Raw genomic sequence first — 27,031 nt, 5'->3', positions numbered from 1 at the left:
AACGCCTTCCCGGCGATGTTTCCTGCCACGTATAATTTGAGTACCTTCAAGGCTAGAGTGAATAGGCTTTTTCTAGGCAAGCGTGCTCCAACCTAGACCTCATCATTGCTTTCTAACGGGCATGATTGTCGTCAAACGCTGGCCTATCGTTAATTAATAAAAAATAAAATAAAAAGACCAGTTAACTTGATTTGGGAATTTTGCGTAAAGACAAATTAGAGCAGCCAATGCAAAAGATTCAATGTCGACTGAAATAAATAGATTTACATAGTTACCACTTGTATTTTTTTTTTTTTTTTTATGACGACAAATCTGAAAAATTTAATAACAAACTTGTCTCACGTGACGACATAGCGGAATTGACAAAGTATTATGTTACGAAACTAGAGTTAAGGTAGTTTAAGTTGAATGTGATTTAAAATGTAATAATATGTTTTATTTTTTTATTAATACAACGTCAAAATAATGTATATTAAATTAAGAGCTGCTGAATTTTAAGTGTTTGAAAATAAATTATGTTATTGCGAAATCAGACAGACATCAGTCTATTTAGAACAAATAATGGCACATAAAGCCTATAAATAAAGGCATTCGCTCATATATAGTTTGACGCCCGATTGGCGCAGTGGGCAGCGACTCTGCTTTCTGAATCAAAGGCCGTGGGTTCGATTCCCACAGCTGGAAATTGTGTGATGAACATTCAGACATTTCAGTGTCTGGATGTTTATATTATAACTATTTATGTTTATTATCATAAACTTATTCGTCAGACGTCTTAGTACCGATAACACAAACTACGCTTTAGGGCTAGATATTATATCGACTCAAAGCCGTTTTAACATTTAACTCCCAACTTATGATTAACTGGTACAAGATTTGCTCGTTCGCAATATTGGAGTCGTTTTCCAGTATGAATAGATTTGAAAATTGTTAAAACTCAAATTTGTCTACAATAATTCTGCGTAACAGAAATCAGAATTTGCGACTCTAAAGTGGGAGACATTCGATACATTTTATTTTGACGATACAGTTACAGAGTTTTATATACGATATGTGAGCGATCAAATCTCGTACTAGGGCTACAGACATCGACTAGTCGGCTACAATTCGTCGATGAGTCAACTAGTCTACCTATTTATTGTCTCTGCTATCCATCGTGGAAAGTTGCCATTAAAAATAACCTGTTTGTACTTTACTTTCGGCAACCTAAGTTTCCAACTGAGTTCATTTCAACTCTGTTAGCAGATACAATTATGTAATGAGTAATAATGGTTCGGGAATTATTTGTTCGCAACTTTTCAGTTTTATTTACCCTCACGATTAAAAATACAAAAAGAGATTCTGAGCCAAGCTACCTTTAACTAAAACTAATAACAGATTTAATTGGATACTTTATAACGATTTTAATATATGATATAAATATATAAAACTGGTTTAGAAATTATTTCTTTATTCAATGAATAACATATTGTTTACCTATAAGTAAATTACCTATTGTATCGTCAATGTACATACCTGTTTGTATAGAAGGTATGCTTAGATTTTTTATCGAATTTTGTATAATTAGGTACTAATTGGATGAAACCTCGGCCAAGCCGAGTAATATCGAGCATACAAAAAAATTAAATAACAATTGAAACAATCTACCTGTTTTTTTTAACCCTGCAAGTAAAAAGTGGAAAGAAGAGTTATTATATGTTTGACTGTTTTGTCTTTACCTCGTCAATTACAACTTTACAAGACTCAGGGGGTACTTATAATGCCAATGGGGAAATATACTATTCTCTCTCTTTTCTTACCCCATGTTATTTGTTCTTGGCTCAACATGTCTTCTGCGAACTTGAAGACAGATTTTTTTATATTATTTTGACGGATGTCTACATTCAACCCTGTTTGGCAAAGTGTTTTTGGTGAAATAACCGCCATCTCTCGGTAGGAATTGGTAAGTTCGTCAACCTCTTCAAATCGGAAAGTCAGTTAGTCTCCTTGAACCTCCGCAACTCTGGACTTCTTAGTAGTAGTTTCTTTTCGCCTTAGACTTATTTTAGATAGTACAGTCCGTATACATGGTAGTGAAATATTTTCGGTGTGCAACTCTTTTCTGGGATATATTAACATAAAAAGACCATACTACACCATTTTCATAAAGATTACGCGGTGACAACCATAAAAATTTAACACCCTACCTACAAAGACGTGCCGCTAAGCGATTTAGTATTCCGGTACGATTCTATCTATTTTCCTGTTGTGATAGTTATCCGTGTGTACCTCAGTGCCTGAAGAGCAGTCTTCGAACAGTGCGTGTGGCCAGTGATTACTACTGGCCCGAAACGTGGATGCTGACTATTGGTCTCATAAGAAGGCTTAGAGTCACAGCGGGCGATGACGAGAGCTATGTAAGGAGTAACTCTACGCTAAAAATGAAAATTTAATTTATGTCCATAAAAATATATCAGTTTACTAGGCTACACTAAATTGCAAATTCATTCAAGGGCAATTGTATATTGTATTTTATAACAAATTACCAAATTAAATCTTTGAGATGTCTCTCAATACTGACGTAGAAACAAGAGATGAAGCAAGACTTGTTTACTTTGCGTACTTTCATAGTGTGATATCTTACGGGATCTTATTATGGGGCAAAGCTGCTGATATTGAAACTATATTCATATTGCAGAAAAGAGCTGTACGGTCAATATATAAACTTAAATCACGTGAATCCCTCCGTGAAAAATTTAAAGAAATAAGTATCCTTACGGTAGCCTCACAATATATTTATAACAATATAGTATTTGTAAGACAACATATTAGTCTTTATAAACAAAAAGTGGATATAAACAGTCGTCTTACAAGAAATGGTCATAAATTAGTGACATCTGGATATCGTCTGCGAAAGGTGCAGAAGTCATATGTGGGACTGAGTTTACGCTTTTATAATATGATTCCTAAGGTAATTTTGGACCTACCAATGCATAAGTTTAAAGAATGTGTTAAAACACATTTATTTCAGCGAGGTTATTATACAATTGATGAATTTCTTAATGACAAGGTTGCTTGGAAGCATCCGGCTCCGCTTTCATCTCTCACAAGATAGAATAATGAATTTTGAAATGTAAAATGTAAATTGTTAATGTTGGAAAAGAGCAACTGCTGAGTTTCTTGCCGGCTTCTTCTCGGTAGAATCTGCCTTCCGAACCGGTGGTAGAGTCACTACACACAGACAGACTTGACGTTTCAAAAGTGCTTATATTAGGCCTACTTAAAATAAATGAATTTTGAATTTGAATTTGAATTTGAAATAAGTTCAAAGTTTATATAAAACGTAAGCTTACAGAAAAATCCTATTAAGGATTACTTTAACGATAAAAAAGCTTGGGTGTGAATTGCTCTAGCTTCATAGCTTAATATTATTTTTTTCCAGTAAGGAAGATGGTGATAACAAAAAAAAATTACCCGGCTAAGTTTGTTGTGGGCTCTTCTTAGGCCAGGGCGCGTTGGGAACCCTCTTACAAATATGTATGAACGCTTCATAAGTGCCTGTGATAGGCCTACATGAATAAAGAAATTTTGAATTTGAATTTGTTATCAAATCATGAACGAAGGGATCCTGTAAAGAACTAGAGTTACAGAAATAGCTCCACGAGTCGCGAAGCTAAAGTGGGCAATAGGCGGGACACATAGCTTGAGGAACGGATAGACGTTGGGGTCCCGAAGTGCAGGATTTTTTTTTTTTTTTTTCGGATTGTGTGTAGCTGATTAACCCTAATGATTTTAACAGCGTAACGCGGGCTTGTTGGCGAGCCTCGGAATGGGGCTCTGCCAGGAAGAGGTGCTGGAATGGCGACCTCTCACCATTGGTGGACCCCCGACTAGGTGGAGTATATATCACACGTGACGCGAGTAATAGTGAGCCGATGGACCAAAGCGGCTGAAAATCGTGATATTAAGAACTCCCGACAAAAGACCTATGTCCAGAAGTGGACGCAGTGGCGTGCACTTCATACTTGCACAAAAGCACTGCATACCCAAATTATTTTATATTACTCTTATTGGAGGGGATTTTTTTCCATTTCATGCCATGTACCTTCATTATGCATACCCTGGTCGAAAACCCTGTGCACGCCACTGAGTGGACGTCAATCATTTGATATGATGATGACAAATAAATAAATATACTACGACAATACATACATCGCCATCTAGCCCCAAAGTAAGCGTAGCTTGTGTTATGGGTACTTACATGACTGATGAATACTTTTATGAATGATATACATAAATACTTAGAATATACATATAAACACCCAGACACTGAAAAACATTCGTGCTCATCACACAATCATTTTCCAGTAGTGGGAATCGAACCCACGGCCTTGGACTCGGAAAGCAGGATCGCTGCAATCTGCGCCAATCGGCTGTCAAATCCGATAGGAACTCTATACCGCAGCTTTCGACGTAAATATGTAGGCAACTACAGTCTCTGCAAGTATAAAGAGTGCCTACTAACAGAATCGGGGTCAGGTAAGAAATAAAAAATATTTTTATCAGCACTATAATTTTACTCACCATGTGTCTCAACACAACATTAATACATTCATAGACTCAAATATACAAACAAGATATTTTGAAAAATTTCATTGCTCTACAATAGGCTGACAATAATAAAACGATCAAATTTACTGGAGTAGACTGAGTGAGATATAGAAAGCAGCATCACAGTCCAGTGAGTTGTACCCACAGTTAACTCAACCGTTTATATTTATTTGCAGAAAAATACACATCAAATCAAACGAAAAATAAAAAAGGAAAATTGCTTACAATATTTTGTAGGTCAAATTTTCCTATTTTAGTTTTTCCTACTGGAAACAATAAACAATAATATGTATATATTCCGGCATTCGGCAATAGTCTGTTTTTCGTTAGTTGAATAAAACAAAATTGACAAATCTCAGGTTTAGCTCGAAACAGTTCTTGTTGAATAAACTAGCAAAATGATTGAATAAAAAACAAACTAAACCTGAAATTAACGTAAGTAAATTGTCATTTAAAAAAATATATATATAATTTCATTTTAAAAATAATAACTACACAATCTTTGTTTCGAAATAACGGTAATTAGGTAGGTATTTAAACTATTTTTACAATAATTAAAATATTTACACTTAATTTCACATTCCCTACATGTACGTATAGCATTATTGAAACATGATTAAATACTAATTAAGTACAATATAACTTCCTACTTAAAACCATAGTAATTGGTAGTAGAGCTACAGAAGATATTTAATTTTGAAGACTCTTCTCGGACTCGACGTTAAATTGTTATAGTCTTCTGCAGCTCTTTTTACTAATAAGGGCAGTCCTACCTATAAATCAAATACCTTGATCCCACATCAAGATCAAATGGAAGTTATTAACTATTTTTCTTTATCATGCATGCCTATAGAAAAGATTTATTTAGAAGTGGCGAGTAGTGAAGTTGTAATCGGCCATATTTTTCATAACTTTAAGATGTGGTTTAATTTGTCCAATCTACATCTCATATATAAAGTTGAGAAGTTGGCTTAAATAGTTCGAAGTACCCGAGGCTATTTTTGGAACTATGTGAACTTAAAAAATATACATACAATTATGTTAAAGCTCTTTTTTCAAAATTTGTTTATTAATTACGATACTGAAACCACAGAAAGTCATTAAACTAAGTATTAACCCTATGAATCCTCCGAATATTATGGTAATGTTTACCTACTGAAATAGTTTTGCGCGAAAACGCATGTACAGCACGTGCCGAGTCTTTGAATTAGCCGACGCTGCCATCAGCATTTCTTGCAGCTTCTTCATGTCAGCTTATTAATTAACAAAACACGCTAACAATTCGAGCAAAAGATACCTAAAAAAATACTACTACGGACAAGAAATTGGTTCGCTATCCGCCACTTCTTGGAAACGTTATAAGGTTGTCTAAAAGACTAACCGTTTAGAAACTTGGAAACAGTCTTAGTCACTTAGAAGTTGAAGGACTTATAAATAGTAGGTATATTTAATGCAGCACTAGGTAATACTTTTATAATACATAAATTTCTAGACTTTGGTACTGAAATAATTACTTAAAACATTTACATAAAGTTTTGCAAAATATAATATTAATAAACGCAAAATATTATGCAATATACTTTGTGATGCATTTTTGGTATGCAAAAATAATAAATAAGTAAACAAAAAAAAAAAACTTACATACTCATTATCGACCGCACAAGATTATATTATCAAAATAATATAGGTAGTTAACAAAATAAGACAAACGAAAACAAATTATATAAATAACAAATGAGACTAAAAGTACCTTACGTGGTAAGCAAAGTTAAATTCTTCATGAAAACTAATAATAAGGATACTTATAAAAAGTTCGCTTTAACTGGTCCATATTATCAAGAAACGAAATTTATTGACTGGTAAATGATTGGTTTCGTTGTACAAGCGTTGCTTGGGTTGAATGACTGCTCGTGTTCGATCTCGCACTTAGCAGCGGTGGAGAGCGCAACGAAACTAAATTGTCAACAGCGATGCAACCTTGATTAATATTATTATTTCAAAATCGGTTTCAAACCCTAAACGACACATTTACCTTATGATCTATACTGCATCTCTTGACTTTCCGTAGGTCGGGTAACGATTATTGAAATGCCAATCGATATACTTACAACATGCGGGGAAAAAAACCAAGGCTATGGACAGAGCTGAGGGTAAAATGGTAACGCAAATCTAAAGGTCTAATTCCCCGAGCGCGAATTCGGCTCAAACTGTTCCTAGCCCACCTTACTTTTTATACTTACATGTTCATTTTATTATAACCACCTTTCTACATATAAGCGGAAGTGATCATAATTAGTAGTTTATTTAGATACGTAGATAAATAATAACTCTTTAATACGAGTACTTGCACAATGCGGTCGTTCAAAATTCTCAAATAAAACTTAAAATATAACTGCATTTTCACGACATTCAGTCCAAAATAAATACAATAAAATAACTTTAATACAATACTATGGATTTAACTAATCTAAAACTAAAATAATAGTTCGTAGACGATTTTATATTACATCGAGTCTGTTCTAAATAACTACCTAAGGTGGGAAAATTATTGACATACGATTCCTATATAAATTTACATTTCGTAAAAAATTAACTGACTAAAAATTATTTAATCTAAATACAAAATTCGTCAACTAACTTTTTCTTGATCCTAACATATGATTACTAAATATTTAGCGTGACTAAATTGCGGCAGCGCCATCTATTATGTGATGAAAACGTTGTGAGGAGAGAGATGAGATGGTTCTTAAAACAGCGCCATCTTTGTATACCGTGTGAAAGCCGTAACCTTAGATCCCATTGACTTATATATCGAATAATGATTGTGAAATGCAAATTCCGGGATCGGACGGGTCACAAGGTCACTTTCGCCGCCGTTCACATGAAGGGCGGATCGAAGATGACCGAGCATGCGGGGAAGACTGGAGTGATATCATTCTGAGTACGGAGCCCGTACGACAACTGCAACATCAAGACCAGGAAATAGCATTTTAGGCTTTGGTACCTCAAGGTTTGTCAGTAACGACATTAACTTCGTCTCTAGAATGAATCCAACGGCATGTCGCATGTTCACTCGAACTGACAGCCAACCGTGCACAAACATCCATAGAATAGCAACAGTGGTCGAACCTGGCGTACACTATCTCCAGTGCTCCAGAAAACACCAGATATTACAAACGCCGCTGCGCAAGTTGGTGAAAGCATCATTAACATGGGATTCGTGGACGAAACGACTTTGAGGCCCATAACCACACTAGTAGGCCGGAACCTCTTGTCGCTAGTAAGAACAATACCGGGGAATAGTTGCTCTCCCGTAAACATTCGACTTCGATCATCGGTAAAGAGCCATTGCTATGTCTCCCAAACACTACAGTTTGCTCAGCCAATACAGTTTGATAGACAGTATTGGGTAGATCCAAAATTGTATATTTGGCCGATCCTCAAACCTCTATTAACTACCTACTACATTATGAAGGAAAATAAATAAAATGTGACATTTGAACTGAACCATGTCCAACTTAAGTATTGCCAATTTCTTTTTTCAGGAAAAAATAACGAAGATTTGTGACGTTTATAATTCGTCATCAAAGTACAAGGGTCATGGTCCAAAAATATTGGTCGACAACTATCTAGATAACAACAGTAGCAGTAAATTTATCCGTGTAAAGTGTTTCAGGACAAAAATAATCTCGATAAGTTCTGTCGAAAACAATGTAGCATTTATAATACTCAGTATGATAGCTGCTTCATCTCATCCGAATATAAAACTTAAGAAGACACTTATGTCACTTAGGTTTTAGGTGAAATAATTGATAGTTTCACTTAAAATGCTTTTCACATGTACTTGTACAAGTCACTGGTATAAAAATGTTTTATTTTATAAAAGGAAATTCACTATCACTCTCGTCCCCTGAGCCATCGTAACTGGATGGAGGGGTGTCCAGCTGCGGTAGCCCAAGGTCCAGGTACTCCTGATTGGCGGTCACGGTGAGGATCTTGTCCAGGTCCTCGACCAGCTCTGTGAAGGACGGCCGGTCGCCAGGGGAGAAAGACCAGCATTCTCGCATTAGCATGTATCTGCAATAAAGTAAAGTTGAAATCATCATCCTATATCCAACTGCTAGGCTTTTAGAAAACCGAAATGTCGAACATTTACGAGTGTCACTTACAAATGCTTTAATCCTCGCTTCATTCTATCAACCCATTACCGGCCCACTACAGGGCACGGGTCTCCTCCCACAGTGAGAAGGGGTTAAGACCGTAGTCCACCACGCTGGCGCAGTACAGATTGGTGGACTTCACACACCTTTGAGAACATTATGGCGAGCTCTCAGGTATGCAGGTTACCTCACGATGTTTTCCGTCACCGTTGAAGCAAGTGGTATTTTACTGCATTAAAACGCATATAACTTAGACAGTTAGAGTTGCGTGCCGGGATTTGAAATCGCCCCCCCCCAAAAGTAAAGACAAAGTCCCACCCACTAGGCTCTCACCGCTTTCTTATTGTATTTGTTCTCAAAGTTAGGTTATCTCCTGATTTTAAGATCCATGCGCCACAGAAACAAATTTGGGTTTCTGGTATTGAATATGCTCCAAATCTCCCTGATAGATTTATACACACAACGACAAACAAATTTTGGAACCGTATTCATTTCTTACATTTATCTGGACGCAGACAAATCTCTAATAGCTGATAACTCATTGGCGGTTTGTTAAACGTCAACGTCACTTACATTTCTAAACTACAGCACGGCGGTTTCTCCATCCTGTGGCCCGCGCTGAGATGCTGGTACATGTACTGCCCTGGTACCGTGGGGTACGGCGTACCGCCCAACGTCATGATTTCCCACAGTAGAACACCAAAGGACCAGCTGAAATGCCAATAAAAAATCAGTATCTAGGTAGGTATTTATAGCCTCATTGCTCGATTTACTTCTGGATTCATTTTCCAGGTCGTGCAACAATTTTTTAGGTTAGGTTAGCAGACTAAAAATAAGAAATTGTACTCTGTGTCCTCATTACAGTTCCTACGGTGAGGTATTCTATTATAATCCAGGCTGGAGAGCTAACTAACAAGCAATTTTTATTACAGTACAGTGGTAAAGCTTCTGAGGATTGTGAACGAATAATGAATAGCAACTATTAACTAACCGCTATTGGAGTCTCTCAACAAAGTCGCTAATTTTCTATGTAAGAATTAAGAGCTATCGTACCTGGAGTAAGAACGCTTATAATTCTTTAACATATAAAGTGGACGCCTTACAAAATGTTTAGAGCAAATACACAAACCAGATAATTTGGTACAACACAAATGGTTCATTTATTGCCCAATAAATTCGACCGCAATACCACTATAAGTAGGTTCTTTTAATGAAATATATCATAATTCATCATAATTATCTACCGATTACCGGCCCACTTGGAGAACGAGCACTAACGAGCGAACTATTGATTCGTCAAAATGAGAAGGAGGCCGTAGTCCACCACACTGTCGAAGTTCGGATTGATACACTTCACACGCCTTGAAAACATTATGAAGAACTCTCAGGTGTAACCTACAAACCTTAGAGTTATTCGTAATATTTCCTCACCAAGTTGCCCTTCACCATTGAAGTAATAATTAATTTGATAATCTTCTGTATACAATATGACACCATATCAGTGGCGTGCATAGAGGGTATGCGATGACATTAAATGAAGAAAATCTCCAGTACCAGTTATAAAAAACTTAACTTAACTTAACTTAACATTGTAAGAGTTATAAAAAACCCTACCCTTAAGTATTTATAACTCATACTGGAGATTTTTTTCATTTGATATCATCTGCATACCCTGTGCATACCCTTTATGCACGCCACTGCACCATATACTATACAACTGCTACGATTAAAGTCAGTGTACTCTAACGGCAGTCCGATGTCGTACCCACTGGACTATTGCTATACTAGACTATGCTAAATAAATATAATGGAAGATGTAAAAATACTCACACATCAGTCTGCGTGGTAAATACTTTGTGGTAAAGCGACTCGGGTGCCATCCACCGAACTGGTAATCGACCCTCAGTCTTCTTGCGGTAGTAATCATTGCTATGGACGTCCTTCGCGAGTCCAAAGTCCGCTATTTTGAGCACACAGTCGTCTGTGACGAGAACGTTGCGAGCTGCAAGATCTCGATGTATGCACTATAAATCATAGTAATTAAATTGAATTAGCTTAACGTCATTTGCGATAGATGGCGTAGCGAGTATTTTGCCTATCGCTATCGAAGTTAATTCTTGGAATTATAAAGTCATACGAACTCGTTCAGTACAAAACATTACGTTGGTAAATAAGAGATAACATAAATCATATATTCAAAGTTTATAGCTAAAGAAAAATGAAATAAGTAAATGTTACAAAATGAAGATTCATAAATTAAAAAATCACGCCAAATGTTGCCATTTTTTGTAATTTAGAACCGTCAGATGAGAACATAATTTTTAATTTAGTAAACGATGATTTACTTACTCTTCGAGACGCTAAATACTCCATGCCTCTCGCAATTTGGTAAGAATATGACACTAAGTCCTTTTGTGTTAGTGTTTTCTTTGTTTTATCTTCTACATCTGATTCATACCTGTAAACAATTTTATGTATCTAGATGTTGCATTCTCAACCATCAATGACAAAAATCTCAAAAATATGTCCCTCATCAGTAATGTTAATATAAAAATATCCATAGATATTTATTTACCTGTTTCCAGGTCTATGGTTTCTCAGAAACTCTCGGAGGTTGCCATTGGGCGCATATTCAACTATCACATAGAGGGGCCCGTCTTGTGTGCAGCATCCCAAAAGATTAATGATGTTTACGTGCTTGCCGATCATCTTCATCATCTCCATTTCTGACACAAGCGCCATCATCTCTGCGTCTGTATGGCCCTCTGTTGAAAAATAATTATTTGGCTACAGTCATTTCTTTTACCCAGAAAAAGGCTCTATATTTTCTAAAAATAAATCAAAGTCCCAAAAATTTTTTAAGATACTACAATTACAGTTGCTACCTGCACTGTCAAATATTATTTATTTCTTAAAGACGTCACTGAAATATTATCAACTGAAATGTTCTACGTCTATTGCTTTAAGCACAAATAAAAAATTACATATTCTCTTTATGATCCTTTTCTTTATTTATTGTTGCTAGTTGTGAAAATTAAATGTATAATTTAATGTCAGGAATAAAATATGTAAATTAAAAATTTAAAATAATTGAATTTTCTCCTAATATCAATATTTTTAATTTTAAGTTTGCTTTGAATAATAATGAAGTACGAACAAAAATAGGTACCTTTCAGCATCTTAACGGCCACGACAGACTGTACCCCCGGCTTCACAATTCCCACGCATTCCGCTTTTACAACTTTTCCGAATTCTCCTTCCCCAAGCACCTTGCCAATACTGAGTGACTCTCTGGGAACCTCCCAGTCTATGTCTACGGGTAGTTCGTATTCCGACATCATCATTGCATCGCAGTTACTTTGCACTTGAGAGAGTTTTTGCTTCTCGATCTTCACTACTGGCATTAACTGTAACGATAAAATTTGAATAAAATAATTAAACTGGCATGTTAAATGTCCGAATCTAAATAAAAAAATAACAATTTTTTACAGGAAATCATGTTTACGTATTGATATTCTAACATTATTTTCAGCCGTTGAATATTCATATTCGACATCATTCGTTAGAATTAGACAGAAATCCAGATAGATGTCCAAAGAAGCATGTCAAGGATTCACATGAGTAGGGGCCTAATGAAATCCTTTCTTAAAGCTTAATATTTAATTTAAGCCTTATAGTTTCAGGGGTTTTCACTTAAATCATACTTACTAAGCCTTCTTCAGTAGTGTTCTGCGTTCCATTCATCTGTGGTTTTTCTACAGTCACTTTCTTCGTCCAATGCGTCACTATCACCGCCCTCGCTGTCTCTATAGCTAATTGCTTCTTTATCTTCTCCTCTTTAAGCCTCTTGAATATCATCACTACTATGATGGCCGCTACAAAGAACATGGCTCCCAATACAGCAGTCAATACGTTTATAAGCAGGCTGTGTTTGCCGTGATCAAGGGGTTTGGTTTCTGGTAATGCTGTAAAATTTGCGAAATTAGACAAATTGAACTTGAATTAGAGCAACAGAATCAAAAACAAACACGCTAAGAATAAAACGATGAGTATAAAATCAAATGTATTTTTTTTATTAAAAAAAAATAAAGGCATAAATTATTGATAAATAATTAAAAATTCTAGGAAATATTGAAAAGAAAACTACAAGTGACCAAATCCTTTTATACAATTAAAAAGGAAAATTTACTTACAATCCAATACAGTAAGGTAACCTTTCGCTGTAGTGTTACCGAGCGAGTTTAGTGCAACACACACATACCAGCCCTCGTCTTCTTTCGTTACATTATAAATCGTTAATTGTTCCGGTTTATCTGCTGGGTTTTCACTCTGGAAAATTCAAAACCGAATAAGTATAAAATTTTATCGGTTTAAACAAGCAAAAAACATTAACACTTTGGGCTTGACCAAATGCAGGAGTTCGGGAGCATGGATCGTTTACGTATTTCAGACCTCTTTACATTTAATTTTTAACATTTGAAGCTTAAGATTATAGGATAACTTTACTTTTTAACTTACGCTAAGATTAAATAAGCTTAATAGTCCATGCTGTTCATTTTCCTTTGAAATAAGGTTAGTATAATTTTATGGCTACCGAAATTGATCGTCATGCAGTCAGGTATTATAATTTATGCTATCTTGTATATTGTATATTTAAGTTAAGTATCGGCTTCAACAACACTGATAAAAGTTAGAAGCACATTATAAATTTAAGTTATTGCAACACACAATTCGAACGAACGAACGTTAATACAGGTAAACTTCTAAAGAGTAATGTAGTACTTTTGAGTGATTATGTTTTAGATCCTACTACTACACATGCACACACATAACAAAAAGCAATTGTTAGTGACACAACCCTCACCGTAACAAATTTAGTTTGATCCTCATATACAACGGACTCCTTCGAAGAGGGGTCAGTCGTGGTCTCATTATAGATGTACTCGTTTTTACTGAAGTACATCCAGTAAATGTATGGGTGGAGATCACTAAGGAATTCACAGCTGAATATAGCAGTGGACCCAACCACTTTGGTCAGGTTAACAGCTGCTACGGTTAAGACGGGCTTTGCGTATAAACGCTCTATAAAGGAAGATATGTACCAATTAATTTAGGATTCAATCTCGGATTAAACTTATATCTATGCGAGGATGTTATAGTTGGTCCTTTACGGAATTTATAATCGTAGGTTTGCAAGAACATTTTTCTTCAAGTGAGAGTTAAAACAGACCATGTTCGTTAGATTTTACAATTTATTTAGTTACATCACAAATATTCGTGTAAAAACTAAGAGTAAAGATTTCTTAATTTAGAGTGACAAAACAAATATTTCAATCTTATTACAGTGCGATTTAGTCAAGATACGTTCATTTACTGAATGATAATATCATGTACATTACAGTAATTTTATCGCTAGAATTATTATTAAACTTTTTGAAGGATATTTTATCAAAGTAATAATAATTCGCACTATAATAAGATTCATCTCCATTTCTGTGCATGTGAATTTTAAACATTAACCATCACCAATTAATTAATACCCTTCACCATAAGATCTAACGTTAAACCATGTTACTTTGGAATGAAAATTATTTATCTTTTAAAAGTGACAACAAAATAGTGACTACAACATTTTTATGTCTAAATACCGTCGTAGTTCCATGTGGCAATTTATGCGAAATTTTACTTTGCTCCATTTCAAAAGAAGATAATAAAAAGTATTGAATACTGAAAAAACTAAACAAAAAGGATCCACCACTTTTCAAATGCGGATAATTTTATCAACACAGAGTAATACGTTTTAAATATGATGTGTTTAAGTATTTCAAAATTAAATCAGGTCTAACTTCACAGTACGTTAACCAAAAACTAAGAAACTAATAAAATATCTAGATAAAAAAGAAAACTCTTCTTTTTTATCTAAATATTTAATTAGTTTCTTGAATTGCATTAATTTTGCATGAATTGCCCTTTTTCGTCACCGTAACCAAGTTAGGTACCGTCACCTAAATTCTAAATAAAGAAACACCTCAATGAAATCTCCTACAGGAGCTGGCGCGTCACTTGGTCCAACCTCTGTATCTTTAACGGTGTAATTCGTAGGCCTGAGCCAGTAAAGGTAAGGCTCCAAATCAGAAACCGGTGGGCAGGTCAACGTGACAGTTTCATTGACAAGCACCGTGACGTTTCCTGGATGTCCTTCTTTTATGTACGGCTTAGAAGGGTAGCGTTCTAAAGCAACATATTTTGTTACAGTTATTTTTCTATGCGAGCTGAACAATTTTACGAAATTACAATTTTTAAATTTTTTGTATTTATAGCTTTGTTCATGTTTAATATATCCAAGTATTCCAGCAACTTCACAAATTCTCATATTTGTAATGTTTTTGTAATAATAACATTTGTTTTTACATTTTATACATGTTATACACGTATTTAAATTTATTAAAATTTGATATGTCATTGTCGTCAAAAACGTACGATAAAAAAAGAAGAACCAACAAAGCAAATTAAATATGCTTGGACCTGTCTTTTACAAATAGATACAATAAGTAGGTTGAAGAGGAGGGCACACTTTTGGCGTTCAATAAAAAATGCCCCAATTGAAATATCGATGAAGGATGTAAGTTCATTTAATAGCCCTTAAAAAAGCTAAGGGTGGTCAACTCTGAGAGATAGCTTTACGTCATATATAATCCAAGATTCTCTTTGACCAGCGAAATGAGATCGTAAAATATATTTGTATTACGAGTCATACCGCGTTGACAGTTATTAGAATCTCAATACTCGATAGTGTGATATAATAAAATTTACCTTGTATATGTAGTGTGTACGTATGCTCAACACAACCCAATTCATTACACACTTTGCATGTATAGTTTCCGTTATCTGCCTTTGTTAATTCATCGATTGCCATAGACCATTTTCCATACGAGGGCTTGAAGAAACTCCTCGATATTGGTGTACCGTTATTTTTGTACCAGGTGATGTTCGGCATGGGATTACCTGCGAATGTTTACATTGTAATAAAGTTAAGGTTATTCTCGTGTGCTAACGTACATATGACCCGCGTTTAATTTTAGAACTTTTATATTCACGCCTGGTCTTGCTTACATTTAAGCTTTTAGAATTGCATCTACAATAAATACTTCTTTACAAAGTTTCAGATCTTGCTCCTGATTTTATACAATCTCTTTTCTAAAGTCTATGTCTAGATGAATTTTAATGTCTTATTAGTTTGCCGCCGCCGATCAAAATCATATTAATTTTAGCTTCGAATATCTGCAAGTGGGAATGATTTTTAATAATTAATAGCTTACCTTCGGCCGCGCACTTAAACCGAATAGAGCTTCCTGCTGGTTTCATTTCCATTTTAAATAATTTCGTAGGATGCTTGAACTTTGGTGCATATTTCGATTTTGTAACATCTACATGACCGTAGTTAAGATGTTCTTTTTCATTCTTATCATCAATATCGTCGTCCTTCGTGACGTCATACTCTTTATATTTGAGTCTAGGATCAGTCGCGTTCTCTTCGATAGTGTTGTTCTCAACTAATGGCGCGGAATGTTGGGAAAGTATTTCAGGCATTGCTACGAATAAATGTGACTTTTAAATCATTTTTATTCATCGTTAGATTTATTAGCTTATATGAAACTTATATTATGGCTATTTTTTTTTATTTTACTTCTAGGCAAAATTGTGCCATCATGATAGGTGAATATCCGACTAAGTAAAATTCAGTCAGTAGAAATTAACAATTTAAAGGTCTTACTTCTAAGTAATATTTTTTTAAAAGACTTACTCAGTTACCAACCACCGAAGGAATGGAAGGCAAGAGATAGCGAGGCATTTTTACACACAAACCTCAAGATCATATTGTGACAAAATATATGCAAACTTGGCAAAGTGTTTGGATTACAAATACTTCTAAAACACTTGTAGAACGGATAGGTATATTTACAAGAATCTTAATATTCAAATGTATTGTTTGTGTTAAAGCAAATAAAATTTACCTTTATATATTTGAAGTGTGTATGTGTATTCGATACAACCCAATTCGTTGCAAACTTTGCATGTATAGTTTCCCTCATCAGCCTTCGTTAATTCTTCAAATTCCATATACCATTTTCCGTAGGTCGGTTTGAAGTAACTCCTCGATATTGGTGTCCCATTATTTTTGTACCAGGTGATGTTCGGCATGGGATTACCTGCAAGGTTTAGATTTTAATAAAATTGAGATTTCTTTAGTGCACTACGTCATCATGAGCAACCCATCACCGGCCTACTACAGGACACATATCTCTTTTAAGAATGAGAAGTGTCAAGGCCGTAGTCCACCACGCTGTTAAATATACATTGGTAGACTTCACACGCCTTCGAGAACATTATGGAGAACTCTCAGGCCAGCAGGTTTTCTGATGATGCTTTTCTTAACCGTTAAAACAAGTGATATTTAATAGCTGAAAAAGCCCTAAACTGAGAAATTCTAAAGGTTACTGGTCGTTATCGACACGCCGTTTTTTTTACGCATACTACCGTAGGCAAGCAGTGATAGCTTACTGTTCACGTGTTACGTGCAGTTGGCCGTTCACTTCAGAACTTTTAGATTCGAAATGTTTCTATACTAAACTTGAATTTAAAATTTTATCGCATGTTGCCGCACTAGCGCAGGACTCGTGCTGATGTCACGAATTATTTTCAAGTTGTGAAAATGGTTTCGATATGGGTAATAAAAACCAATATTACTTTCAAGTAGTCAGCAAACATTTCCCCCGCCTCTCTTAAGCAATTTCCAAGTCCAACTACTATAAAATTCGCAATTGAATCGCTGTAAGTTTTGATCAGCATAGTCATGACTTGTATTTGGTGTTGGTCTTATTGGTATTTTTTTTTTTCAAATTATATTTACCTTCAGCAACACATTTAAAACGAATAGTGGTTCCCGGTGGCTTTATTTCCATTTTAAACATTCTCGTAGGATGTTTAAACTTCGGTGCGTATTTTTCTTTAGTAGCATCAAAATAACCATTGTTAAGGTGCGATTTCTCGTTACTGGCATCAATATCGTCGTCAGTTGTTTCATACAACTGGTACTTAAGTCTAGGATCAGTCGCGTTCTCTTCATTTATGTCTTTCTTGACTAGGGGAGCCGAATGTTGGGATAGTATATCTTGTATCGGTCTCAATACGTCCACATCTGATTGGTATTCTGCGAACAAAAACGATTAAAAAAATTTCTTCTGCTCGTCACCGTTCCCATACAAGGTGTTTATCCATCACACTGCTTGTTCCATATGTATCCAGTGGCTTCCTACTAGCCATATTTTAATGTCGTCTGTCTAGTCATAATTTAAATGATTGTAATAATGATGATGTTCTAATGATCTTTCTTGTGTTTTTGAATCCCAAGAAAGATCAAAATCAAAGTGACTAATCTTTCACTAGTCTTTAACGTTTATACTATTTAAATGATCTTAAATATTTATAAGCTTTGTAAGATGGCCGTAAAATTAATTTGGTTTTCAAAAAAACTCTCTTAAACTCAGCCAAATAAATTTTAACTTCGCGCATTTTGTAAATTTTAGTGCGTTAATAATGTAAGAAAGTTAAAGAGCACTCGAATGATTTAATTGGAAATAATATTATGTTGGCAAACATACGGAATACAAATTTACATTTCTCGTACTGAGGAATCCAGGACGGCTATGTTTACACATCTGGAGGGCACTGAAGTCGTCGATTAAATGTAATATCGAGATATGTAAGGACAGATTCAGCTTACGACCACACATACCTACGGGCTCGAAAGCAGTAATCGTCTAATAGACAGCGGATATTGAAGTGGTTTTAGGAAATGTTAGAGACTATGCAAATATGCAACCTCAGAGAAGTATTTACAAATTTATAGGCAGTATGAGAAAATAATTTTCTCATAGTGACTTAACTTACTTGTTTAAAATAAATAAATATACTAGGACAATACAGACATCGCCATCTAGCCCCAAAGTAAGCATACCTAGTGTGTTATGGATACTAAGATGACTGATGAATATTTTAATTAACAATAAGTACATAAATAGTTATAATATATAGGTAAACACCCAGACGATGAAAGCATTCATGTTCATCACACAAACATTTTTCCAGTAGTGGGAATCGAACCCACGAACTCAGAATATTAAATCTTTGATATAACCGTTGATCTGGTTTTGTTTTTATTTTAAATAAATAAATAAATAAATAAATATACTACGACAATACACACACCGCCATCTAGCCCCAAAGTAAGCGTAGCTTGTGTTATGGGTACTAAGATGACTGATGAATATTTTTTTTTTTAATGAGTAATATACATAAATACATAGAATACACATATAAACACCCAGACACTGACAAACATTCATGCTCATCACACAAACATTTTCCAGTTGTGGGAATCGAACCCACGGCCCTGGACTCAGAAAGCAGGGTTGCTGCAAACTGCGCCAATTGGCCGTCATTTTAAATACATTGCAAACTGCTTCAAGACTATTTAGTTGAATAGAAGCCAAGTTATAACAATAAATTAATTTTAAATTCCTTAGCGTATTCTTTAGTTTAATATTGTAGAGTTTAAGTAAATTATTGATTATTTTAATAAATTTTCTGAATATTGGGACATTATAGGGAGGAAAATAAAACGAAAAAACAGTGGTACTAAAATGTAGATACTGAGATGAATTTACTGTGTGAGAATAAAAACCGTTAAAGATAAATTCTTATAAAAGAGGAAGTTCAAGTTACAGAAGAATGTTAAAGAAATTTGAAGAAAAGGCTTGAAAGTAGAGTTCAAAGAGGAGACAACAGGCTTTTGTATAAGAGTTGTTGTATGTCAAAGAAATTGATGGTTGGAATTAGCTGTTAGTGAAAGAATGTAAAGCAAAGAAAACGCATCTTGTACAAGCTGTTTAATAACCGAATAAGAAGAAGAACATTGTTTGCATTCTTAACTAAAAGATTATTAAGTTAAATCTAACTAAGAGACATATTGATTTAGCAAATAATCCGATTTTGCTTGCAATTATATATATTTCTTTATTTGCCTTTTCGTATGCCTTGTTACGCTTTATATATGAGAGGTATTCTAAGTAAAAATCAAATAATTATAATATGGGACGTACCTTCTATATTGCTTAGATCTGGCTTATGTTTAATTGTGACACTCATTTCTTTTCCTTTATCCTCTTCATTATGACAAGTGTACACTCCGGCGTCTTCATCTCGAAACGACTTTATTTTTAACCTAAAAAGATATAAATCAGTTCATCAATCACATGTAGAGGGTAATTCTTAGACTTATACAAATTTGTGTTTTTTTAGGCGCATTGAACCACCACGCTACTTCGATTCGGGTTTGTGGGCTTCAACGACTATTGTCACTATAAGTTAATGATAATACCCAGGACCAACAGATTAACGTGCTCTCCGGACCTATCAATAATTCTGAAGCAGAAAAAACTCAAAAGCTAACAAGTTTTTCCCAAACCCGGGACTCGAACCTCGTGATCTTTAGTGAACCATGCTAACCATTAGACCACCGAGGCAATAAACTGAATTATTATTAGTACAACTATTAACGCAGAATTAAGAACATGCAGAACCCTGATTCAGCCATTATTGTATGCAGTGCATTGTGTCCAACACTTATGCCGTTGTGTCTGACGTAACACATGCGGAACAACTAGCAACTAGCTCACAAACTTTTCCCATTTTCCCCATTTTATGGTAAACGTTTAGAACCTTAAAAATAAAATAATTATTTTTCTAAATGGAATGAAGTGAATAACCACCGCGCCTGCTCGAGAAACACTGCTAGAGTGGAGTGGTTTTTAATCCTTCAATATTAACCTTGTACACGGTTTCTGTATGTTCTTAATTCTATGACTATTAATATTATTGCAATTCAAATCCCTTATGATTGCGTAAAAGCCCACCTAACTAGCAGGATTAATCAAACGCGAGCAATACATATCTCATAAATACACCCGTCAGCACGCAACGAATAAAATTAAACTCCCCTGGATTTAGATCTGCAATTCCATGTTTTGCGCATCATATCCTCCGCTTAAATTAAGACTACGAGTCTAAAAATATCTGACTAAATCCTACTAGTGCAAGCTCATGTCAATATTTATGCATTTCTGTCCGAGCATGCAATAATTCATATGCAACGGCATATAACACGCGATTCTATTCGAGGCATTTGAAATCAAGTTTCCGATCACAATAATCCATCAATCATGCTTTTCTACGCAGCATTGAAATCTTAGGTGACTAGTAGTTTCAGTGAGTTGTTTTTTTCATAGTTCTATTTGACAGACCAAGAAGATGTTTGTGGAAAACTATTGCCTATAAACCGAGCTACGCTTCTCGGGGCATGCAAGGATCACTTCTGTAACTTGCCGCGCTGTGTCCATCAAAATAAAGCGTAGTTGTTAAACCTTATCTGCCTGTAATTACACCAGAACCCCCGCTCTTCAGACCGGAACACAGCATTGCAATAATGCTGCTTAGCGGCAGCTATATGCTTATAGGCAGTACTTCCCCGGACGAGCTCTAATACTACCAAATAAAGTAGATAGCTTACTAGAAAAATATAATAATTAAATAGTTCAAACAAACTAAAAAAACACGCTTGGTATAAAAAACTAAACTAATTTCTTTCTTTTAGTTTATTCATAATAGCGATTTTTTTTAGTTTTTCTTGATCTATTATTTTTATTTGAGCAAAATTAATCGGTAACCCATCCACCATTAAAGAGATAAAATATTTTATTTTTTATTCAGTGTGCCCGTCTCTCGAAATGCAAGTTCTAATTATTATTTAAAACAGGCCATTAAAAAGTAATAGCTAACGCCCTCTACCATCTAGTAGCTTAATGTTTTCTGTGGAATTTCTTAGGTACGCGAACGCCATAGGTTTTTTACATTAGGGTCTAGATGGCGCTGTAGTAATTAGTAAAAAATCTTATTTTTTATAGTGAAAATTGGAATAATCTTTCAGATTAGTGTATTGTCATCGGTCCTCGATATGTCTACAAAGTTTGAAAGAAATCTGACCGTTTAAAGTGGGTCAAAATCGCGCCCAAAGAAGTCGGTTACAAACAAACATACAAGTGAAGCTAATATAAAGCGTGTAAAAAGATCAACTGCACTATTTAATTGACTATCTAGAGGAATTCCGTTGAAGAAGCATTCTTGTATTGCAACCGAGGCTAACCAGTATTTGTGAGGGAGAAGAACTATGATAGTTAATCATACACAATTTCAAGACATTGTTTTACAACCATTGTTTCAGCTGCACTACTCTGAGTATCAATTGATTACCCTGAGTTTTCCATAGAAGAAGCATCTTCTCGTTTAACTGAGACTAGACAGACTTTGTGAGATACAAGAACTATAATCTACTAATTCAAGACATTGTTTTACTAACCATTGTTGCAGCTGCACTACTCTTGGTATCAACTGATTACGCAAAGGTTTCCATCGAAGAAGCATTTACTAGTTTAACTGAGGTTGGAAAGACTTTGTGAGATGCAAGAACTATAAACACATGTACACACTTATTCAAGCCATTGTTTCTACTAACAATTATGTCAGCTGCTCTACTCTGAGTATCTTAAGAATACGCAGAGTTTTCCGTCGAAGACGCATCTACTAGTTCATCCAAGGCTAGACAGACTATGTGAGTAACAAGAACTATAACTATCATGTTTCAAGACATTGATCAAATGCTTGTAGATCTAAATTGACTATCGAGGAGTTGCCGTTGAATAAGCATGTACTCATGTGTCATTCAAGGCTGGAAGGTCTTTGAGAGTTAAAAGAACTAGGAGCAATCATGTACTATTTCAAGGCAATGAAATTATTTTACTAACCATTGTTTCAGCTGCACTACCCTGGGTCTTAACTGAATATCCAGGGGCTTTCCGTCGAAGAACCACCTAACGATATGGACCTGGTTCCTGGGCTTCAGTCCGCAGATCAGTCGTAGCCTCTCATTTGTAGATGCAGCTATCACGGTGTAGTCTTCATCTGTAACAAAGAAAGTGGTTTTATTACCAACGTACTTCTTCAAACTTAGAGAATAACTCTCTAAGTTTGAAGAAGTGCGTTGGTAATTAATATCACCAACGGGCAGTATTGCGCGGGCCAACATTGAATAAGTCAAATTATTTAATTAAAAGAGCGTTCACCTTGGGCATCGTTATCACTTATCATATGGTATGGAAACGTAAGATAAGTCCGCATTGGAGCAGTCTGGTCGGAATATGGTCTAAAACCGTCTCATAGGGTGCAGCTAGTCATATTCTGACGGCCGACTGGCGCAGTGGGTAGCGACCCTGCTTTCTGAGTCCAATGCCGTGGGTTCGATTCCCGCTACTAAAATGTTTGTGTGATGAACATGATTGTTTTTCAGTGTCTGGGTGTTTATCTGTATATTACACATAAGTATTTATGTGTATCATATTCATAAAAATATTCATCAGCTATCTTGGTACCCATAACACAAGCGCTACGCTTACTTTGGGGCTAGATGGCGATGTGTGTATTATCGTAGTAGGATATTTATTTATTTATTCTATATACATTAAAAAAATGTTGTTTTTAAGTAAATTAGATTAAGGCTAAAATTTAATAAACATCGAAGTCTAGAACGAAATTCTGTACTACACTGTGACCATCGGAACGAAGTGTCGTATAATTGACTAACTAGCACACGATATTAACAAGTGTGGCGGCCAATGGTTGACAATAATATCCAAACTACGCTGAGCGAAACTGCACGACTCCAAAGGGGATCTAACCATAACAAAAGAATATCAATGTATTATACAAGTTTTGCAGCACTCATGCATGGCAATACATACTTACGGATGTTTAGATGCAATGAGCTAATAAAAGTAACATATTAAATCAATGACAAGATGTAGATGAAGACAGATGGGTATCAGATTTTTATTTTTGGCAACTCTTAAAATGTCAACGTAACCCGCCAAAACAAATGAACTCTGAGCTTAGGACAAGCTGGAATTAAACCTGTTTACACATCCCATAACAATTTGTTACGCTAATCTGGTAAAGTGTGCATACTGTGTGTAGGGCCATGGCTTCGGCGATGCTATGAAGTTATGCGACACTGTATGAATTAATTTTTGTTACTTGTCTTATAACGTTATCACTCTTTTATAAATTAACAGACCAGCAATGAAAGATCTTGATATCAAACATGAGCCCAACTCTTAGTTTTAGATGTACCAAGATTTATGAAAATCACTGCGTCCATATAAGATCGTGCCATCTTCAAAACTGATTTTATCAATTTGCCCTCAGTTTCAGAGATACCTACCAAGATTTATTACATTTTAGTATCTTAAGCTCGCTGAGAGGCGCTACATCGCTGCGTGATTTACAACGCGCTTTTACAATACTGCCATGGCCCTGAGGTTACTCGTACACAACTCTCCAAAAATAATATAAACGTTTTTACAACCACACGTCTCGCGACTTATGAGGTTAGATGCGATATTTAGCGCGCTTCGCGCCACATGCATCACGTACGAAGCAATTGTTTCTCTTATTGTTTACAACGTAAATATATAACCTCATTGGTCTAGTGGTTATCATTTTTTACTACGTACCACAGGGTCCTAGACTCTCGGTCGTTCTGCGAATTGTTATATTTTAAAATTCCAAGTACTAATTACTAAAGCCGGAGTTAGGCAATTGGTATTGATTAAATCAGTGCCTCGGAGAGCACTTTTAGCTGTCGGCCACCGTGGCCGAAATCGGTCAGGGAAACTGTTGAATATATCGATGGTACTGGCTAATAGTATTCTATGGACTCGAGGAGCATTTTTGGAGGATCTTGATGATATTTTTCTGCTTACATCTAACCGCAGGGACGCTTCCACAAAATTACACCGCTTGAAGGAAGAAGCTGCAAAGGTCGGTCTTAGAATCAAGATGGGTTAGACCGTGGTCATGAGCATAGCCTCGGAGGAAATTGAACCCTAGGGGCCGCGATCTGTTAGTGGATGGGGACACTCTTAAATCTGTTGAACGTTTCTGCTATTTGGGTAGCGTAGTTACGCCTACAGGAGGCATCGAGTAAGATATTAAAAACAGACTTATGGAGGCAAAGGGCGCATTCGTATTGTTGCGCTCAGTCTGGCGATATAAAGTGCTTCCTAGGACGTTTTAAATGAAAATATTTATAGCAGTAGAGTGGCCTACATGAAAGCGTAGCCGGCCAAAGGCTATATAGAAGTGCTCTTTGGAAGCGGATATAAATCGTCTAAAGGCTTTCAATATATCTTGGATGATGGATCATGCTTAAATATGCTCGGGATCTGGATGGGAAAAAGTAGTCTCGGCCCTATGCACCACTGGATGTTTAAGGACTTAAATAAAGAAGACTGGCTAGTAATACTTGAAAAAAAATATCCAGTTTGGTCAAACCAGTACACCAGAATCTGAATCACTTGTGAGTTGTGTTCTGATTCAAGGTTAAAGAGCTAGTAATGGGTAAGTGCAGACTGCAATGTTGTATTCCTTTATTTAGGGCCAGGGCTCGGTTGAAGTTTTAATGACCCTCCAGATTTGTGGCCTGTGAATTATTGCTTTTGAACAGTGACGCGCTTTGTTACGTCGATATCGACAACTTTCAAAATATATGTTGGACGATGTTTGACGTTGTGGCGCCTGCTAAGAAATAAAACAAGGAAATCGTGAATAAGCAATCTTCTGTTGCAAAGTGAAATATTTTTTATTGCCCCGATCAAAGAATGTATAAACATTTTTACAGCTTTTAAAATGTTTTGCGAATGATTGAATGGTACATGAATCACGAGTTTTATTTATACGGCATCCATCTTCAGCTGACTTTAAAGAAGGAGGTTTTACTAGGTTATTTTATTAGAATTTTTTTTTTACTTTTCAACGTCCAGACTTCATAAGTCTGTAAGTACTTACACGATTTTCTTTGCTAAATAGGCAACGAACTGCCAGCGACACGTTTGATGTCATCTGTCCACCTCGTTGGGGGCCGACCTACCCTTTGGGATCCCACTCTAGCAATATTTTGCACCAGCGACGTAAATTGCTTGGTAAATTGAAATATCCCGAACACTCTAGTGTAGTGTTGCCCAAATTCAGTCTTGGTCTTGCAGTCTTGGTCTTGTTCTTTCGTTTTTGCAAGACCAAGACCAAGAACAAGACCGCGTATTTTTAGCAAGACCAAGACCAAGACTGACCGTGCAAGACTTGAGCAAGAACAAGACATAGCCTGCAAGACTCTTGCGTCTTGCAGCTAGGACTTAGCGCTATTTCACGGAGTAGTTAGGTGTAACAGTTCGGTGTATAGGTAGGTAGGTACGCTTAGGAATTCTATGAGACGCAAAAAACTATATCAAAGAATATGAAAAACTGGACCTATGCGCATTACGACTAATACCATAAACATAGCGAATAAAAAAATATCTATTAAAATCAAACTGAGTGCATGCATAGTTATGTTTTAACCATCGGCACTTTGATAATGCGGCATCAAAGGTTTTGTACTTACTTCTTAAAGAAATTTGCCGCTTTTCGGAAGTACATGGTTATGATACACGCGCCGGCGGCTTCTTTTGAAATCTAAAACAATCGTTGCCGCCGCGCCGAAATCATAACATTTGACACTATTCATGCAAAATAATTTCGAATTTTAAGAGTACCTACAGGTGTTCCAAAGAATAAATAAGTTTCAGATTGGTGATTTTAGATTGGTGGAGGACGCATGAGACAGAGTATCCGATTTTATCGAAAATGGCCCGTGATTTTCTCTCAATACCTGCAACTTCAGTACCTGCTGAGAGGTTATTTTCTAAAGCATCATTAGTAATTAGAAAACATAGAAATAGGTTATGTGATGAGTCAGCCAGATGGTTACTTTGTATTAATTCTTGGTCAAAAGAATTGATATAAAGTATCATAACCTAATGATAAAGCTGTTGATTTGTGTTGTATTTTATTTTTTATTCAAATAAATGATAAATCGTAAAACTCTTTTATTAAATTTCTTATAAGTTGAGGGTTCAATCTCTTTCTAGACAGATAAGTATTGTTCTTTAAAATACAGTCAAGTTATTGTAATTAATTTGTTTTTTTACATGTTTTAGCAAATGTAAGCTTATAAATCATAAATGTTTATTAAGAAACAGTTACTTCCATGGAAAACGACATATAGGTCAGTTGAT

The 27,031-nt window shown here is 35.5% G+C and overlaps 1 protein-coding gene across 4 annotated transcripts in view; it reads right to left on the bottom strand.

Moving 5' to 3' along the window:
- Window positions 1-7,516: 7,516 nt before the first annotated feature.
- The window catches only part of LOC120633658 (fibroblast growth factor receptor homolog 1-like), a 115,030-nt gene continuing 95,515 nt past the window's right edge, over window positions 7,517-27,031 (bottom strand). For 2 of the 4 annotated variants that reach the window (XM_039903957.1, XM_039903958.1), the window contains exons 3-17: window positions 22,670-22,826; window positions 19,913-20,034; window positions 17,662-17,961; window positions 16,766-16,960; window positions 16,070-16,342; window positions 15,564-15,755; window positions 13,615-13,832; window positions 12,944-13,079; window positions 12,459-12,715; window positions 11,920-12,157; window positions 11,326-11,515; window positions 11,100-11,208; window positions 10,581-10,774; window positions 9,324-9,461; window positions 7,517-8,667 (exon numbers count right to left, since the gene is read on the bottom strand). In XM_039903957.1, coding sequence (XP_039759891.1) covers window positions 8,463-8,667; window positions 9,324-9,461; window positions 10,581-10,774; window positions 11,100-11,208; window positions 11,326-11,515; window positions 11,920-12,157; window positions 12,459-12,715; window positions 12,944-13,079; window positions 13,615-13,832; window positions 15,564-15,755; window positions 16,070-16,342; window positions 16,766-16,960; window positions 17,662-17,961; window positions 19,913-20,034; window positions 22,670-22,826 — 2,924 coding nt within the window. In that variant the 3' untranslated portion in view covers window positions 7,517-8,462. Of the gene's footprint in view, window positions 8,668-9,323; window positions 9,462-10,580; window positions 10,775-11,099; window positions 11,209-11,325; window positions 11,516-11,919; window positions 12,158-12,458; window positions 12,716-12,943; window positions 13,080-13,614; window positions 13,833-14,778; window positions 14,982-15,563; window positions 15,756-16,069; window positions 16,343-16,765; window positions 16,961-17,661; window positions 17,962-19,912; window positions 20,035-22,669; window positions 22,827-27,031 lie in introns of all 4 variants that reach the window. The other 2 variants (XM_039903959.1, XM_039903960.1) reach the window with 2 other exon arrangements.

Source organism: Pararge aegeria, chromosome 22 (genome assembly GCF_905163445.1).
Source record: "Pararge aegeria chromosome 22, ilParAegt1.1, whole genome shotgun sequence".
In the NCBI taxonomy this organism is placed as follows: domain Eukaryota; kingdom Metazoa; phylum Arthropoda; class Insecta; order Lepidoptera; family Nymphalidae; genus Pararge; species Pararge aegeria.
This window is presented reverse-complemented; position numbering and strand designations above follow the sequence as displayed.